The 20,012-nt window shown below is 34.7% G+C and overlaps 1 protein-coding gene across 1 annotated transcript; it reads right to left on the bottom strand.

Moving 5' to 3' along the window:
• Nucleotides 1–220: 220 nt before the first annotated feature.
• LOC112048759 (uncharacterized) lies at nucleotides 221–19,099 on the bottom strand. The gene is made up of 3 exons (XM_052883101.1): nucleotides 18,875–19,099; nucleotides 1,769–1,957; nucleotides 221–881 (listed from the first exon to the last, which is right to left on the bottom strand). The coding sequence occupies exons 1-3, from the start codon at nucleotides 18,984–18,986 to the stop codon at nucleotides 745–747; spliced, it is 438 nt and encodes a 145-aa protein (XP_052739061.1). The 5' UTR covers nucleotides 18,987–19,099; the 3' UTR covers nucleotides 221–744.
• Between the last annotated feature and the right edge of the window lie 913 nt (nucleotides 19,100–20,012).

The following is a 20,012-nucleotide window of genomic DNA, read 5'->3' as shown; positions in this document are numbered from 1 at the left end:
CGAATTTAATTCTTCTTTGTTAGTCTATCTAATCATGCTTATCTCTGTAACAAGTAAATGGGTATTCAGCGTCCCATTCATTAAATCATTTATTTATTACCTAATTAATTTCGTGACCTAAAATAAAAAGTGAAAGGAACAGGAAGCAGGAAAGGTAAAGGTTTGAAAGTAGATACTTATTAGCTACGGAGCATAAACAGTGTCAAATAAGACGAACGAGTAGAATTTTGTATTTTTTATTGAATAACTTTTCTATTATTTATCAATATCACAAACATTACTTATAATAGTCATTTTATTCAAGTAAAAAAGCCGATACAATTCTAAAAAAAGTCGACAATGATCGCTTTCAATAGGTAGTGACATTTTTGTCAATAAGCCAACAATGAACAACTTTTGTCACAGTTAGATCTTTATTATGAATAAAACAGGAAATAGGAAGCCGCTTTTGAATTTCGAACAATAGTCAATTGAAAGTCCCGGTGCCATGACAATTAGAAAGTGACCCGATAACAAAAATAAACATTGTAAATGGACTTATGCGATCCGACATCGTGAAAAACAGATATCTTTTACAAATTCTTAACTCAAAATGTTATTTATAGACGGTAAGAAAAACATTTGTACCACAATATAAATTTGAATTTAGAATTTGACGACGAACGCGGGAGATCTGAGTGTTGGGGAATTTGCGTCCGTAGATTATATTATAATTAGGTTTTTTATACTATTTAATTTTTTAATTTATGCCTTCTTCTTCTCCTCCTTAGGCTCGTCTTCTGCGGGGGGTGTGGGCAGCTCGGGGTACTCTAGTTTAGCACCATCCTCGCATGTGAACTTCGGACAGCAGCCGGGGAAAGGCGCGGTCTTATTGGTCTTCTCTGTAAACAATTATATAAATATATGATTTATTTATTATGTGGATCACGGTGGTTGGAGGCAGTGGCGTGCACAATTTTAACTAGGGTATGCATTATTGCCCAAGAGCAGTGATAGCCCAGTGGATATGACCTCTGCCTCCGATTCCGGAGGGTGTGGGTTCGAATCCGGTTCGGGGCGTGCACCTCCAACTTTTCAGTTGTGTGCATTTTAAGAACTTAAATATCACTTGTCGGTTAAGGAAAACATCGTGAGAAAACCTGCATACCAGAGAATTATCTTCATTCTCTGCGTGTGTGAAGTCTGCCAATCCGCATTGGGCCAGCGTGGTGGACTATTGGCCTAACCCCTCTCATTCTGAGAGGAGACTCGAGCTCATCAGTGAGCCGGATATGGGTTGATATAGGCTTTTAATGAGTCCTCATTGCAGGCATTGCATTTTTGCATGTATTAAGTGCACACCACTGGTTAGAGGTATTTCTTGAACTAAAACTATTAAAAATAATAAATATTCATAGAAATTAATTAGGTATAATAGTGGGATGCCACCCACTCCGTAATAGCGTAGTAAATCTAAGCACTTTAATTGAAGAGAATATTGTATTAACGAAGCTATAATTACAACTTCGTTTTATTTAATTTAATTAATTTATTTAATTTCGTTTTGTTAAGTGATTATGCCCTTATGAGGTTCTGGATTTGCATCTCGATTCTTCTTCATCTTCTTAACTTGTAGAAAATTAATAAAAAAAGGTTTATTTTTTCTGACATAGAGATTTTCTGAGTTTCTTTCTTCAAAATGAATTGATTACTGACACGACAATACACGCCATTTTGCATATAAAAAGGCATTCTTAAGCTACGAGTAGAATTAATTAGTTAATTTTACCTGTGTCAAGTTTGCACTTGGGGTTGGCGATAGGGAGAGGGCCACAGTCCTCGACCAGTTCCAGAAGCCTGGGGGGCTGGTCTTCGCTGATCTTGCAGGTGCTGCGCCCGCAGAAGGGAGCCAGGTCCCAGGAGTTGCCAGGCTCGACGGTAGCGCAACGGGTGGATGCGAAGCAAAGGCCAGGGAAATCTGGAATAGAAAAGAATTTTGGTAAATACTCGAATATAAAACTATAATGCATTATAAATAAATGAAATAAAAAGCCTCTTATTTCGCACATAAGTAAATTTTACATAGTGAACTTATAGTAGAACTAGGTTAATAAATTTTGTTACAAAACTAAAAAAAATACAATTTTTCTCAAGTAAGTTATTTTAATATATATAGATTTTTTTTAAATAGTGCGAACTCCTCTATTTGAGGGTGAAGGCCTCCTCAGGGAGATGACCAGTAGTCTCTATTTTAGTGGCTTTTTTTCTCCATTGTTTGATTTGAGTAACTCGTAAGTGCGAGTTTCGAATTCACCTCTATCTTTCTCATTCTATAGTAACGTATTAGATAGAGAGGGATAGAGATAAAATCGAAACTCGCACTGGCGAGTAATAAAAACATATTTACTATTACAGAATAGCCCCTTAAACTCGGACTGAGGTTTCAATCACTACGATGTAAATAGTCCATAATATAATTCAACCTATGACCATCTGCATCTGCCCACAAACTGCTGTACCATAAGTCGTTGAAATAAATTGGATCAGATTTACGTAAGCATGAATTGCAATATATTAATTTTATATGCAGAATAAAGTGTATAACAAGACGAATAATTTAATTCCTAAATACTATTAAGATAAGGTTCAATGTTGCTTGTGTTTCTCAACTTCAGATAAGGCCCCGCGTGATTGGCCGTGTGCTAGAATCTAGGTTTTAAAGTTTAAGTTGTGATTGTAACATGGCCATATTACGAGCTTAGCGAAACGTTAAAATCCATTAAAATTATCTAAAAATCTTAGCTTATTACAAATAAAATCAATAATACTGTTGAAAATTGTAGTATTTAATATTTTTCTCATGTAAGTCAATCTTTCTTGGCAAATATGCATTTTAATAATGAAATCCCAACACAGATCGGATCAGTAGTTTAATGAAAAAAACGCGGACAAACAAACTTCAATAGTTTATAGCTATGGGACTGGATTCAATACTCGCGAAAAAGACCCTTCGCTAGAGATCCTTAAAATGATTATTAAGAAAATCTTTAACGGTGCTTATCGAAGAGCCGCGAAGCAAGTGACTTTTGACTGGGGACACTTTTTCTTATATTACGCCAAAAAAGAAGCTATACGGCTTGATCCGTTTAGGTTCTCGATCCTTAAACTAGCTACTAGAGTCACCCCACTCGAAATTACATAATCGACTTCCGTAGTTAAATGGTTGGTCCGTAGCACTGGCTGACAAACTTTCAGTTTTCATAAAATGATGAAAATTGTATTTTTTTTTTATTCTTTACAAGTTAGCCCTTGACTACAATCTCACCTGATGGTAAGTTATGATGCAATCTAAGATGGAAGCGTGCCAACTTGCTCTATGCTTTATAAACATTACATTAACCAATACGGAAAACCAATAATTTCCGAGCAACTAACAGCAAAAGGATCTCGCTTATACTCAGGTATTTTTGGGTCGGCTCTTAGTCTATACTTAAATAATAAAAAAAATGTTTTCGAAATCCTCGTCTCATGTAACTGACGTAACAAGGAAACCCTCTAAGTCCCACGGTAATGTATTCTGCCCACGTTTGTGTCAGTGCACGGTTTTGTTCACAAGTAGGGCAACAAATTAAGAGTATAAGCCGTGTTAGCCATTGCTGCCGCTATAATATTAAACTATATTTAAAAGAGAGGTCCTGGGTTCGATCACCAACAGGGCCGATTGAGGATTTCTTAATTGGTCCAGGTCTGGCTGGTGAGAGGCTTTCTTCGGCTTTGATTTAGCCGATAACAAGTTAACCCGCTTTTATCTTAGATTTCATCATCACTTACCATCAGGTGAGATTGTAATCAAGGGCTAACTTGTAAAGACTAAAAAGAAATGTTTATGTAATCGAAATTAAACCGAAATTCATGAAACTTCTGTCTAATTAAATTTTGTATCAATTGAAAGTTTCACAATACTTTAATATATTTAATTATCTACCTAATACAAATAAAATAAAAGGCCTAGATATCAAATAATTTAATGCAATGAATTTTATTGCTATAACCGGAAAATCAAGAATGTCTCTCGTACTGTATTTCTTCTCCTTCTATTTTTATTTACGACTAGCTGACACCGCGTGGATTCACTCGCGTGGTTCCCGTTCCCGTAGCAATACGGGGATAATATATAGCCTATAGCCTTCCTCGATAAATGGGCTATCTATCACTGAAAGAATTTTTCAAATCAGTTCCTGAGATTAGCGCGTTTAAATAAACAAACAAACTATTCAGCTTTATATATTAGTATAGATGTAACACTTTGTTACCTATGTCCCATTTATCTCTATAGCAAAAATCAAAATACTAATCCGTTACAAAAATACAGTTAGAATTTTTCATCATAGCTTTGAACATGTTTATAGCTCAGACTATAGTATTTCCATCTGTGTGGACGCTACCTTACCACATTAGCTCTAAACGCTTACTCATGTGGTGAATGGACCTTATTATTCCCCAAGGTTGGCTTATTCACGATATTTAGCTGCAATCATTGAAATTAACTGCACTATTGTTGTAATTGCGACATTTTGAGAGGAAACTTTTTTATGAATTTTACAAAGATTAGATGAGATTGATTATAAGTTCACAGAAGCACTGCTTTTGCGTACTGAGAAAAACCACAGTTGACTACTTTTTGAACTCTTCAGCAAAAAACCACCAACTAATTTATCACCACTACATGCTCAAAGCCGTCATAGCCCAGTGGATACGACCTCCGATTCCAGGAGGTGTGGTTTCAAATACGGCCAGTGGCATGCACCTCCAAATTTTCAGGTAGTGTATTTTAACACATTAATATGACGTGTCTGAAACGGTGAAGGAAAACATCTTGTGGAAACCTGCATACCAGAGAATTTTCTGCGTGTGTGAAGTCTTACAATCCGCATTGAGCTATTAGCCTAACCCCTCTCATTCTGAGAGGAGACCCAAGCTCAGTAGCGAGCTGAATATGGGTTGATAACGAAACGAAACGAAACATGCTCAAACGAGTCAAGCATTTAATGTGTAACAGTTCAAATAAGTCACACGCGTGAAAGACTCGCAACATAGCGAGTGAAAGTACTCCAGTTCAGAATGTTGGCCGCGTTTATCCGAAGACGGATCGGTGGCGTAAGGCCTTGTGTAACAAGCGTGCAATTTTGCCAATGCGCTCTAAATTGCATTTATTAACCATTTTTAGGGTTCCACACCCAAAATGGACGTGGTCTTCTTACTTACGGACCTACAGAGAGCCTTTATCCAGTAGAATTATCAACCGGCTGATATATTTGTTGTTACGTATATTAGGTTATTAAAAAAAACTTAACTGCGTAAATATACTAAAGTAATAAGTCAGTTTCATTACCAATACCAGAGAATTTTCTTGATTGTCTGCGTTTGTGAAGTCTGCCAATCCGCATTGGGCTAGCGTGGTGGACTATTGGCCTAACCCTCTCATTCTGAGAGGAGACACGAGCTTCGCAGTGAGTCGAATATAATAAATGATAAATGAATAAATATTACCTAAGCGACTAAAGGAATGGACTAATAATGATGCGGTTCTCATAAAGGTGACGTGATAGAAATGGCTACTTGAGATATAGATCTGATAAACTAATCTGAAGATATATGTGTTTTTCTGAATATACCAAATTTCTGACATAAACTCGTTATTCTAATTCTTACTTCTCTAAACTTCAACACAATATATTATCTATATATATAAAAGAAAGTCGTGTTAGTTACTCCACTTATAACTCAAGAACGGCTTAACCGATTTAGCTGAAAATTGGCAGGGAGGTAGTTTAGAGCCAGGAGTAGGACATAGGATACTTTTTACTTTTTTTTTATTTTTTATTTTTTTTTTATTTTTTAGGGTAAGGGTAGGGTACATCGAGTTTCACGCGGACGAAGTCGCAGGCGTCCGCTAGTTACTCTATAAATCAAGGTACAAAAACAATGCATCAAGTCACCTAGTGGCATATTGAAAACACGCAAGAATAAAGGGGTCATTACATTACGCAATGTAGTAAAACGTCGCGCATGAAATATAGCAACAAAAAGTTGTAGCAGGTAACAATATTGTGGACAAACTGGATATTAATTTATTAAGTGCACCTAACAATAATTACAGTCATAAATTAATGCAAACACCACACGCTAATGCTTTTATGTTTTAACGTAATATTTTCTAGAATGTATTTAGTAGAATATTTGTTATGGATTTCTAACTTGGCAAGTTTTCATAGTAGATTTATTCCAATGAACTTGTAACGCTGTCTTTTTGCCCCTATAGCAACAAGAAGCGCATTATAGGACTGCAGTATTGCATTAGTATTAGTAGTTTTCTGTGGCAGGAAGTGACATTCTGTGGCATTAGGCTTTGTGACAGAGCCTATTTCTGCTCTAAATATATAGGTGTAAATGTGTAGGTATAATTAGGGGAACACGAGGTGTTCACCTCGGTTAGATGGATACACAGTACACTGCACTGCTTCGAACAGTGCGTGTTGCCAGTGATGAACTATGGATCCGAGAATTGTCCGCTGACTATGGGCCATAAAGAAGGTTCAAAAGCACTCAGTGGGCAATGGAGTGAGCTATGCTTGGTGTTTCTCTGGGAAAGAGGAGAGCCGAGAGAGAGAGAGAGAGAGAGAGAGAGAGAAGAAGTTAAGTTCGGTAGTAGTAGAACTCTTTGTAATGTAACTTTGTAAAGTTAAGTTAAGCTACCATTAAGTTACAATTTTATTGTTAATCTCACTGTTTCTTTCTTTGTGTTCACTTCTTTTAATACACATTCACTTTATTATTTAAGCGAGTAAAAGGGTCGTAGGTAAAAGTTAGGTTATCTAACGTAAGAGCTGGCATCAGCTCGCGAGTTTCCTGGTCGATTTCACTTTCAAATTGTCGTCGGTCGTGAAAGGTTTTCGGTCGGTTTTAATTTGTGTTGACAGTTTATATTACGTTTTTAGAATATGAATACAGCCTTCATATCAGAAAATTCGACTTGGAATTGCAACTGAAGAAGAATAAAAAATACTTTATTGCACACAAAAATTCAATAATAGTTAAAAACATTCTAAATGAATAATTTACACTTAACATTATTGGATATTAAAACAGATTATGTAAATTTTATTGTACCTAATTAAAATAGCAACACTGATGTTTAAAAAGAATGATATAATCTATGTCCAATTTCCTCCTTCTTCTTTAAAAATGGCCGATGTGTAAGTACGTGTTATTACAAGTGATTAACAATATAGTTACATTTAACAAGAATTCTCGTTTATTTTATCCACTGCGCACCTTATGTTATTAGGTTATGCGCCCAGAATAATAAAAAAAGTAATATTTACAAAAAAAAAACTTAAAAAACGAAGAGCATAAAAGTTGATTGTCATCACGTGGTACCGGCAAATAACCTTACAAGTTACAAACGAGAAAAATGAACGACAAAGGAATGTCTGTTGAAAAGTTTAATGGTGAAAACTTTAGACAATGGAAGTTTCAAATAAAATGTGCTCTTAAGGCAAAAGGAATCAACTTAAAAGTGGAAAAGCCTGCTATCGAAAATCAGGCATGGTTGAAGAACGATGGGATGGCAATGTACATAATCACTTCATCAATGGAATTGAGCCAGATCACATTAATTGAAAATTGTGAAACTGCATCAGAAATCATGGATAAGTTAGAATCAATTTTTGAGCAAAAGTCAGAACTTAATAAAATGATGTGTCATGAGCGTTTTTATCAGTATATAATGTTACCCACTGACTCGATGGCTCAACATATTTGTAAAGTGGAAAATTTAGCAAAACAATTACGAGAAAGTGGTGAAAATATTAGTGACACTGCTATCATGACTAAAATCCTAAGTAATTTGCCACCAAAGTATCGTTCAGTTCGACAGGCATGGTTGTCATTAGACCCTAAATTGCAAACAATAATTAATTTAACTTCAAGGTTATTAGACGAAGAAGCAAATTTAACTAAAGAAGATGAAGTGGAGACAGCTTTGGTAGCTGGCAAAAAGTGTTCTAACCAATTTTCCAAGGTTAAGAAAGATAATGTTACCAATCAGAAATATTCATCGGCTGCTACTAGTAATACAAAGCATAGATTTGTTTGTTACAACTGTAACCGTAGGGGGCATTTTGCACGGGAGTGCAGGTTCCCTAAGAAATCTGGGAAGGAAACCCAAGAGCAGAATAAGTTGGCATTTAATGCCGAGTGTTTACAGTTAGAAAAAGATGCAGATGTTTGGATTCTTGACAGCGGAGCTTCTGTGCATATGTCATACAGACGTGAGTTCTTCTGTGAGTTACAAGAATATAGTAAGCATAACAGCAGCAGAGATAGAATAGTGAAATTGGGTAATAAGAAAGAATTAGAAGCGCAGGGCGAGGGCACAGTGTTGATAAATAGATGTGTCAACGGACAGTGGGAGCAAAGTGTTCTAACTGATGTGTTATATGTACCCGACCTACGCAGAAATTTATTCTCAGAAGGAGCAGCTACTAGAAAAGGCTATACAATTATTAAAAAGGACTGTCGAGCCCTAATTTTGAAGAATCAAACGGTTGTTATGTCAGCAACTTTAAAAGAAAATAATTTGTATGAACTTAACTTCAAATCAATATTAAATGAAAATTGCATGGCAGTAGAATCAAGTTTAAAACTATGGCACGAACGTTTGGGACATTTAAATGTCAAAGAATTAAAGAATATGTGCAAAAATGGTGCATTACCAGTGACGTTCACCAATGAAGATAATGATTTTATCTGTGACGCCTGTCAGTATGGCAAACAGAGTCGGTTACCTTTTGGGAAATCTGATAGATGTCAAACCCAGTCTGGAGATATAGTCTATAGTGATGTCTGTGGACCCATTGAACCTGTTTCAGTATCTGGTGCAAGGTTCTTTGTATTATTTAAGGACGGAGCAACTAGTTACAAGTATGTTTACTTTATTAAACACAAAAGTGATGTCCTGAGTTGTTTTAAGAGATATGTTGAAATTGTCAAAAATAATTTTCAACATAATGTCAGAATATTGCACACAGACAACGGTGGAGAATATGTGAATAAAGAGTTCAAAGCATATCTTGATCAGGAAGGAATAACTCATGAGTGCACAGCCCCCTACACGCCTGAACAAAATGGCAGGGCAGAGCGAGAGATACGCACCATCATGGAGAGTGCAAGATCTATGTTATATGCACGTGACATCCCTTTGAAACTGTGGGCAGAAGCAGTGAATTGCTCAGTTTATTTGTTGAATAGAAGTTCGTCCAGTCAAACTAAAGATATATCGCCATATGAGCTATGGACTGGCAACAGACCATGTTTAAAACACATAAGAGTGTTTGGATCAATAGGATATGTTCATGTGCCCGATGAAAAAAGAAAGAAATTAGACAAGAAAAGTAATAGTATGATACTAGTGGGGTATGATAACCAGAACTACAGGATGTATGATCCCCAAACAAATAAAATTTCTATATCTAGAAATATTTGTTTTGATGAAAAGAATGTTCCATTAATAAGGAAAAATATTAGTCAAATATACATAAATCAAGAAGAGGACACGTCTGAGCCTTGTGTGAGTGGTTCCCCACGTAGAGTGGAATCTGATATTGACCAATACTTTAGTGATGAGAGCCCTATTAGCTCCAAAGAAGAAGATGAGTCATACCAACCATCTAGAATTCTATCAAGCGATGATGAACCTGTTATTTCCTTAAGGCCGAGGAGACGTAGAATTGAAGTGAATCTGACAGAGTTAAGTGTGCCTGTTACTTATGAGGAAGCTATCTTAAGTAAAAATAGTCAAAAATGGAAGGAAGCCATCTCAGAAGAGTTGCAATCTCATTCAGAAAACAAGACCTGGGACATTGTAAAGAGGAATGATCAGAAGACCATTACTTCTAAGTGGGTATTTTCTGTCAAAAGAAATAGCAATGGTCAGATTGATAGATATAAAGCTAGGCTTTGTGCCCGTGGATTCACTCAGGTGCAGGACATTGATTATAAAGAAACTTTCTCACCTACTGTAAGGTATGATTCTATTAGGTTTTTGTTAAGTATTGCAGCTAGGGAGAAGTATGAGATACAACAGTTTGATGTCAAAACTGCTTTCCTCTACGGTGAGCTTGTAGAGGTGATTTATATGGAGCTACCTGAAGGTGTCCAAGCTGAGCCTGGAATGATATGTAAGTTAAATAAATCTTTGTACGGTCTTAAACAAGCATCTCGATGCTGGAATAAAAAGTTTACTTCATTTTTGTTGACATATGGTTTTAAAACATGTCATTCAGATAATTGTATGTTTGTTGGTTACTTTAATAATTACAAAGTTATACTTTTGCTTTATGTAGATGATGCCTTATTATTTTCAAAATGTAAAGAGGTTTTGTTATTGATAATTAAGGATCTTATGATGAATTTCAAGATAAAAATCTTAGATTTAAGTTCTTTTGTTGGTATGGAAATTGTTAAGTGTAGTGATTCAATTATAATTAATCAAAAACAGTATACAGAACAGTTGATTAATAAATTCTGTATGTCAGATGCAAATCCATGCAGTACACCTGCTGATAATAATGTAGTCTTAACAAAAAGTTCAAGTATTTGTAAAATTGATTTTCCATACAGAGAAGCTGTGGGAGCATTGTTGTTTTTAGCATCAGTATCTAGGCCGGATATAGCATTTGCTGTGAATATTGTTAGTCGATATATAAATAACCCTAATCAAAGTCATGTAAATGCTATAAAAAGAATAATTAGATATTTAATTAACACTAAGAATTTGTGTATTTCATATAATTGTAATAGTAAATTAGTCGGATTTTCTGATGCTGACTATGCTTCAGACCTGGACTCTAGAAAGTCAAATACAGGATATATTTTCATGATGAATGGAGGTCCTATAACTTGGTCTAGTAGAAAACAAAATACAGTGGCTTTATCAACCACAGAGTCAGAGTTTATGGCGGCAGCAGAGGCAGCAAAAGAATTATTGTGGCTTAGGCAACTTTCTATAGATATTGGAGAGTCTCAAGGTTTAATATCTCTTTGTATAGATAACCAAAGTGCAATTAAGTTGATTCACAACCCTGTTTTTCATAAAAGATCTAAGCATATTGATATACGTTATAATTTTATTAGAGAAAAGGTTGAAGAATCTAAAGTAATGAATGTTGAGTATGTAAGAAGTGCAAATCAGTTAGCCGACTTCTTAACAAAAGCATTGCCTCCAAGTAAGTTTGTAATAAATAGAGACCAAATATTATCTACAGTGTAATAATGTTGTATAGTTGTCTATATAGAGATATTTAATAATAAAATTTAAGTGGGAGTATTGGATATTAAAACAGATTATGTAAATTTTATTGTACCTAATTAAAATAGCAACACTGATGTTTAAAAAGAATGATATAATCTATGTCCAATTTCCTCCTTCTTCTTTAAAAATGGCCGATGTGTAAGTACGTGTTATTACAAGTGATTAACAATATAGTTACATTTAACAAGAATTCTCGTTTATTTTATCCACTGCGCACCTTATGTTATTAAACATGAAAAGGCGGCCTTATAATAAACTGAATCGAGAAAACAAAATTTAGGATATGACGTGGCCTCTCTCTGCGGTCGTTCTTTCATATCTGAAGATCGTGGTCCTGTTAAGATCCCAACCTCCTGCGGGTCCACGTTTTCCACCGGCTTCTATAGGTGGCCATTTTTGATGTAACCTTAAAAGCTTAATTCAAAATTCTCGACTAAGATTTCCTATGTGCATTTCCGGTATTTATTTAACCTATTTAATAATCAAAAATAAAACCAGAACCAAATTAATAAGTGTAAGCGAAAAAACTATACTCGGTTACAATTACAGGCGGCCGCTTGTAATAAACAAGTTACAAACATCACCTCAATAAAGGTAATTTATCATTACTAAATACTTCATTTGATAATAATAATTGGTTATTTTCCGCTAATAAACAACCCATTTCATTATAAACATGTAACACTATAATTATATGAAAGTGAATGACAATCAATTAAAAGTGAAGGCACAAAGATGACCACACTCGGTAGTTGACATTTCCTACTGCTCCGTCACGATCACTTGACTGTCACACTTGACACTTGTGGCAAATTTCCATTACTGTGCTTCATTTTACTTGACACTTACATCACTTCTAAAATAAACGAAGCCATACTAACTAAAAATTATTATAAATTCATTCTAATGTAAGTTAGATTGATAAGCTCCCACGCCTAAAGCACAAAACTGATTTTAAAAATTCTTCCATCAATGGAAAGCTACATTATCAGCAATTGATATTTACCCAAGTAGTTCCCGTTCCCCTAGAAATTCCACAAATAGCGTGGTTTATATTGGTAAAAGAGTTTTTGAAAACGGTTCAGTAGAACCAGATTATCTTATACAACCTCACTAACTTTAGCTCCTTTACATTTAATTATTATTTCCAGATATTGCAGTAGATATCAAAAATTGAAAAACATTGATACAAATAGTTTATTTCCAAATCTGTATCTATTACGCTAAAAAATCATTAAAAAAGTGACAACATTTAAAGCGACTTATCGAAAGGCGTTAAGTTGTTGCGCTTCTAGAATGATCCAAGGTTGGTAGCCACTCACTGCATTTGATTTTAATGTCTTTGAGTCATACGTACCTACTACCTACCTTTTACATTGTAAAGGCCACCAGGAACCATTTCGAATGATCTGATAAAAAATACTGAGTCATTCGTGGTTAAACTTCTCAAGTAGCATGAGGACTTGACAACACGTTACCTGATACGCAACGTGGTAATACGTAGAAGACAGAAAAGTTTTCCGGCCGCCTAATTTCCTTCTGGGGGATGCATCAAATGACGATGATACTTTTCATTAATTAAATAATGAAAACTATCAAAGGCATACTTGTAATGTGCATATGTATTCTGTGCCTTTTGTAGGGCACTTATAGGCTTTTGAGATGCTATTCTCATAAAAATTTCATCATTTATAAATGTAGCTAACTTATAAAAATAAAATTCGCTAAAAGTCTAGCTCTAGCTACTCGTAAATAGTCAAAAATTCTTTCCATCTTCATAAAACAACCCTAATATCTTTGGATTGGTTCATCGGATCTTTACCGTAAATAGCTAAAACCTTTTCGACTAATTCATCAGCTTTAAAAAAATGAGCCGCTTATCGGTCCATTCGGTTAAAAGATTACCTATTCCTATAATATTCTGAGCCAAGTGAACAAGCAACAATTAGTCTATACTGAAACCAATTTCATAGATGTTAGTTTTCCATTCGTCAGAAAGGATTTTTCCATCTACTTGGAGTTCATAAGAGCTAAACAGTGTGTAACAATAGATCAATAGATCAATTAACTGTTGTTAATTTCCTTAATCGTCGATCATTTTATTCATCGAAGTCAAAGTCAAAGTCAAGAAAAAGATTTGTTTTGAATCGTCGATACATTTGGTACATATTATAGGTTTTTGTTTGTATGTATTGAATTGTTTGTTTGTATTGTATTGAATAGGCTGTCAAACTACTGAACCGATTCAAAAAATTCTTGCACTGTTGGAAAGCTACAATATCCGCGAGTGCTATAGGCTAAATTTATCCCCATACTCCTACGGAAACGAGAACAACCACGCGGGTGAACCTGCACGGCGTCTTCTATTTTTAACAAAACTTCGCCATCTACTCATAATTTTGTAAAACGAAATATTAACAATATAATTAAATTATATTTCGTAAAGAGATAATTGGGACTTTGTAAAAACAGCAATAACATCAGTTACGCGAAATTGCATTATCGTAAAAGAAAATGTAATGCATTTAATTTCAAGTTCACGAAATTTCACGCGCATGTAATAGTACTTAGCAAGAGTATTTCATAAAAAATGTAGCAACTAACTATAAGGATTTAAAGCCCCATTTTATAATTATTTCAGGACGTTCAAGGGACATAGATCAAGCTTAATACAACAAAAAAAACAGTGTAAACTTGAAAGAAAATTAGAGTAAAATTAAAGTCCTATTCGCACAAAGTTAATAACTGAGGTCTTAAAAAATAATGATACATTCGTCTTGTTTAAATATGTATATACAACACGCAATGTACACTAAAGCCTCAATATTCAACGGTAAGAGCGGTCGGACTCATCATCGAGGGGTGGTGGTTCGATCCCGACCCCGTTGGTCTATTGTCGTACTCACTCCTAATACAGTATTTCCCGACTTTATTATTACTATATTACATACTATATTACTTTCCCGAGTTATAGTTGGAGAGGAATGGGAATATTGGTCATATTTAAGAGATACGGCAAATTTCTTTTTCAAAAAAAAAAAATCTCACGTAAAACAAAAGTGTTTCGAACCAATCTCACGATGAGAAGAAGGGATACAAAAGAACCTCGCGTAATTTAAGACCGCCTTTTAACAAAAAGTTAATGCGGTTGCATTTCAGACGAACGATAATGAACTACTAATGAATGAATAGTCGGCATCTAGCTAACAGTTAGTCATAACACTGAACCTTATCATGACCTAAATCAAGAAATAGAAACCTCATTGCTCAACGCGGTGCGATTAGTTGCGATTCCTGCGACGTTGCCTCACATCCTATTGCAAGGAACACACGTTAATTATGTAAAACACGGTAATTACTTTAAAAAATCTGACTTTGAATTGATTTACTGCTAGATTGATTCCCAGATTTATACTTTTTTTAAATTCATAAATGTTTTCTGAAAGCTATTTTAATTGGCAATTAAATGTTATACATTTCCGTCCGTTTCTAACGAGCCACGTTTTGAAATACAATTACAAACGAATACTATGTACCTATTTTGAATTTTGTATAAAAAATATTGAAATAAGTAAATTGTCAAGTCTTAATCTATAAGTGTATCATTAAGTTAGTTGTACTCACGTAAAATTTGACAATCTACAGTAAATTTTGTAGGAATACCTAATAATAATATGTTTTGTTAATGATATAATGATAGCTCTCGTCTCAGGAGATGAACTTAACAATTTCTTTTAAATGTTATTTAATAAATTCACATGACGTAATAAATTTATTCAAATGACTGCAATTATAAAATTATTAAGTATATAATAATCGTTGCTAGGCGGTAGACTGCCCCCTAGTCAAGTGGCACGTCGATTCTCTTTCTGCGATCGCTAACGCTTCGAAAACTAGAAACATGTATGGGAATGACATTTGCTATAGACAGGTCACGTGATCAATATCCGAACGGTGCAAAATTATGTAAAATAATTTAGCACTTTAGCCATTCTCTAAACATTATTATGAAAGTCTTGTCAACAACTTATTACGAGGTACGATCTAAAATTCAAATCATCTAATGCCATCTTAATTTCAAATCGAGGTGTGAATTTACCTTTCACAAGTCGGAAACTTTCACGGAAACAACAAAACTATGTACACTACTACTTATTACTACTAAAATAAATATATTATGTGTATTGTGTACTTATCCATACTAATATTATAAAGCTGAAGAGTTGGTTTGTTTGTTTGATTGAACGCGTAAATCTCAGGGACTACTGTTCAGATTTGAAAAAGTTTTTCAGTGTTAGATAGCCCATTTATGAAGGAAGAATATAGGCTATATATACTCCTACGGGACCGAAAATCACGCGGGTTAATACGAGGATAAAATACAATGACCAAATAGCGTGGCGTTCTACTGAAGAACTTCCAAAATCAATTCAGTAGATTCTGATATAAGCAGTTGCTTTAGATAGAAATAGAAAATGAAACTGGATTTTTTAAGTACTTGTAGGTAAACTAAGGCAAATAATAATAAACGAGAAAAACTAATTTGAATTTCTTAAAAACCTACTTTTAATTAAGTAATTACACGTCTTTAAAAAGTGGGAATTAGACATTTTTAACATTATTTACTATTTGCATTAATTTTGTTAACAATTAGCATTCCTGTTTTTTTTTATATCCGCATTGACGGTCAAGGTCAAGGATATTTAATTTAAAGTATTTTCTTCAACCGAACTACTTTCTGGTCTATCTATTGATAAAAAATATCAGGCATTGGATCTATTGGTAAGAGTTTTAAATTTAACCTTAATTTATTTAGAAATAAGTACAATTAATATATTTTCTATAATAGCTTAAGTCTGATATGATTATGAAGGCTTCAGCTACTTATAATGTTAAAGACGGTTGACCAAGTAACATACTAATCTACACCCAACTGGATTGCTCAGGCTTCGACAATCATGAATAATCATACATAATTATATATACATAAGTATCGGACCTGACAAGATGTTGTATGTACTGTCCTAACTTTATATGTTATTTTAAGGGAGAAAAAGCGACCATGGTACCAGCTACCGAGTTCAATTGTCTAACCATCCAGAGACCAACTAAAATGTTGACATAAAAATTATTTAAATCGGTCCAAAAGTGTAGGAGTTAGGTTGCAAACATACGTACAGACAAATCATAATCTATACTAATATTTTATAGCTGAAGAAACAACTAGTTCGATTTGAAAAATTCTTTCAGTGTTGATAGCCTATTTATCGAGAAAGGCTATAGGTTATATATTATCTCCATATACCTACGGGAAAGGGAACCACGCAGGTAAAACCGCGCGTTGTCAGCTACTCTATATTATACGTATATTCACTTGATCTGCTTGGATACAGAACAAGTCAATCATTATGTAACTAATCAAATCTATATGTATCAAGGACGATTCAACACGGTATCTGTCTGTAGAACTGGTCCAGATTCGTTCGCCATTACACAGCCGTCCGACCTGTTATTTACATAGAACAACTTGCAAGCTTCTAGTATGTTACGTAGTACATTACCAGTTAACTATAGACAAGTACATACCAGTATATAATATGCCAAACTTCAAGTCCGTTCTGAACACGAGGGGTACGCAGTCATCATCATCATCATCATTATCAACCCATATTCGGCTCACTGCTGAGCTCGAGTCTCCTCTCAGAACAAGAGGGGTTAGGCCAATAGTCCACCACGCTGGCCCAATGCGTATTGGCGGACTTACACACGCAGAGTATTAAGAAAATTCTCTGGTATGCAGGTTTCCTCACGATGTTTTCCTTCACCGTTTGAGACACGTGATATTTAATTTCTTAAAATGCACACAACTGAAAAGTTGGAGGTGCATGCCCCGGACCGGATTCGAACCCACACTCTCAGGAATCAAAGGCAGAGGTCATATCCACTGAATCCAGTGTGGAAATTTCATAAGCTTGGAGCATACTATGTACTTATGTGTTAGCCCTTGACTGCAATCTCATCTGATGTTAGTTGATGCAGTTTATAATTCTATGGAAGTTACAAGTTTATTCTTATGTGGCTTGTTGCCATCCAACCCAGAAAGACGTATCTACCATCATGGATACAAATGGTAGATACGTCTTTGTGGATTGAATGGCAACAAGCTACGGTCAAAGCTTACTACCAAAGCCTATAACAAAGAAGTTTATTTAGTCGATAGCTATTATCTTAATTTTATAACTTTAAGTAAAATAAATTTAAAAAAATGAGTCAGTAATATTGCAAATATACCTAAATGCAAAAATTCAAAATATTTTCAACCAATTACGAACACGCTTCGCTGATTTTCGTCTTCCAAGGACATTGACCGTCCAACACTGGCATATAGTTATGAAACATTTTTTTTTAAACCACACAAAGAATAATATTCAAACAACCTTCTTAGAAATTAATTAACAAGATAACAGTCTGCAGTCAGAATTAAAAAATATTTTTAATAATTTAAATTGCAATAATTGGGAGCGATTCGTTCGCTTTCAATCTTTAAAATAAATATAGACATATCGAACTTGAAATTTAAAAAAGCTTTTTTGTGTTTCTATAAGTCATTTTAACAGGCTGCATGGTCACAGATCTTTGGTAGTCCCACAGAATCTTTGAATAAAAAAAAAATGCTATTAAAATATGGCAGGACATGCAGAACGCGTTGATGTCTAAATAATGGACGGTATAACAATATAAACTTAATTACTTACATTACATAATTCACTTATTAACTGAATTAAAGTGACAAGTACCTTTGTAAAACACAAAGACAAAGCAAACCAGGGAGAAACAAAGAATGTCGCAACATTATTTTTTGCCATTTCTATCGTAAAACTATCAAGAAAAGGTTGCGTTGGGATTTGGAAACGAACCAATTAAATTGAAATTTTATTGGACCCTGGTAAAAAGGTTAATTTATTATTGTTTCTTCATTTGATCGCTTAATTTGTTTGCGTTATGTACTTATTTAATTGTGAATGTCTATCGTTTTGAAATAAAATTTCGGCCAAAATCATGTCAGACTATTTTTTTTATTTAAGAGATTATTCATATTCACTAAAACTACTTATAAGTTTAATGGTTGATTATGTATTAAAATAGTCTATTCTAAAGTACCTAATCATATTGATGTATAAAAAAAAATAATATTAATTTAAAATAAATAATTCTACGAGTGCATGATTATAATATTAGAAATATAAATGACAATGAGCCGTAGTTATTTGTTTGATTTCTCATTAAAAGTATAACAAATATCTAGTTTGTATAACATAATATGCAAAGAACATTGTCTTGTAGCAAACATCAAAATTAATTTGCAAACAAGGTAATTTAAAACCTGAAAGCTGACATAGGTGTAAATACTCCATGGTTATTATAATTTTATTTAATTAATTATTTTTCGGATCACTTAATTATTAAATTATAAAACCATAGTTCAGTATTTTTTTTTTTATTTTCACATAAGACACTGACCTCTCAACACATCAGCGGGGATCAACCGCATGTAGATCTTCGCCTCTCCATCCTTCTTCTCCTCAGCGGCGAAAGCCAACGCGAAAACAGCCAAAACAATCAGGTACTTCATCTTTAAACACCTTACGAGTGCCGGATTATAAAAAAAATAAAAAACCAGAGAGCGCGTTTTCCGATGTGCCACGCAAACGTTCCCGCGAACGACTGAGTTCAAAATTCGAATTTCGCGCTGTTTTATTCGTATATTATGGCGGGGGAGTGAACGTACAAGATGGCGGGCTGTTTTATTTTTTATGTTCCGTAGATGTGTTGCGCCCTAACTTGATATAGTCGCAGATGGAATTTACGAAGAATAAAGCAGTCTCTATAGAAGCCTTTTAAGTCATCATCATCAGGCCAGGTCTCCTTCGTAAGGCTTTTTTGGAGCTTCGTCACACCAAGGGCTCTAATGCGATAATCATAAGTAGAATTAAGTTAATTAAAATAATTATGGCGCTACATTAGTGAATTTTTTTTCCTTGGACACAAGCTCACCTGATGGTAAGTGATGATGTAATCTAAGAAGGAAGCGGGTTAGCTTGTAGTAGGACTAAAATCCACATTCCTTTCGGTTTTCTTCTCCTTCTCCTTCGCCTGCAACTAGCGAATTCCTGCGACTCGCTTAATGTCGTCAGTCTACCTGATGGGGCTTCGACCAACACTGCGTTTTCTAGTGCGGGATCGCCATTCCAACACCTTGCGATCCCAACGTCCATCGGTTCCTCCCATTGCCACTTCAGCTTCGCGACTCATTAAGCTATGTCGGTGACATTGGTTCTTCTGCAGATTCGATCACGCAGAGATACTTCTAGCATAATAGCGCGTTAAATAAAGTAACTTAAATTAATGAAGGGCAACCATGCCCAGGAATGTGGCAGAAATATGCATAATACATTACATTACATAATACTTCCTCAAATAAGCTGTGTTACAAAAGCACTAGGACTAGTTAGAGCTTTCCTTCCCCTGTTCAATACCTTCAAACACTTCATTTGGCACCACTGCACCCACAGTATTTAGTCGTTGCGAATATCCATTTGCAAGCCTATTGTTTAGCGCCAATTATTCAGTAATTGTCTTATTAAACGCAGTACTGTGA

The sequence above is a fragment of the Bicyclus anynana genome, chromosome 8 (genome assembly GCF_947172395.1).
Source record: "Bicyclus anynana chromosome 8, ilBicAnyn1.1, whole genome shotgun sequence".
Taxonomy (NCBI): domain Eukaryota; kingdom Metazoa; phylum Arthropoda; class Insecta; order Lepidoptera; family Nymphalidae; genus Bicyclus; species Bicyclus anynana.
Note: the sequence above shows the minus strand (reverse complement) of the source record. Positions and strands in the feature narration are given on the sequence as shown.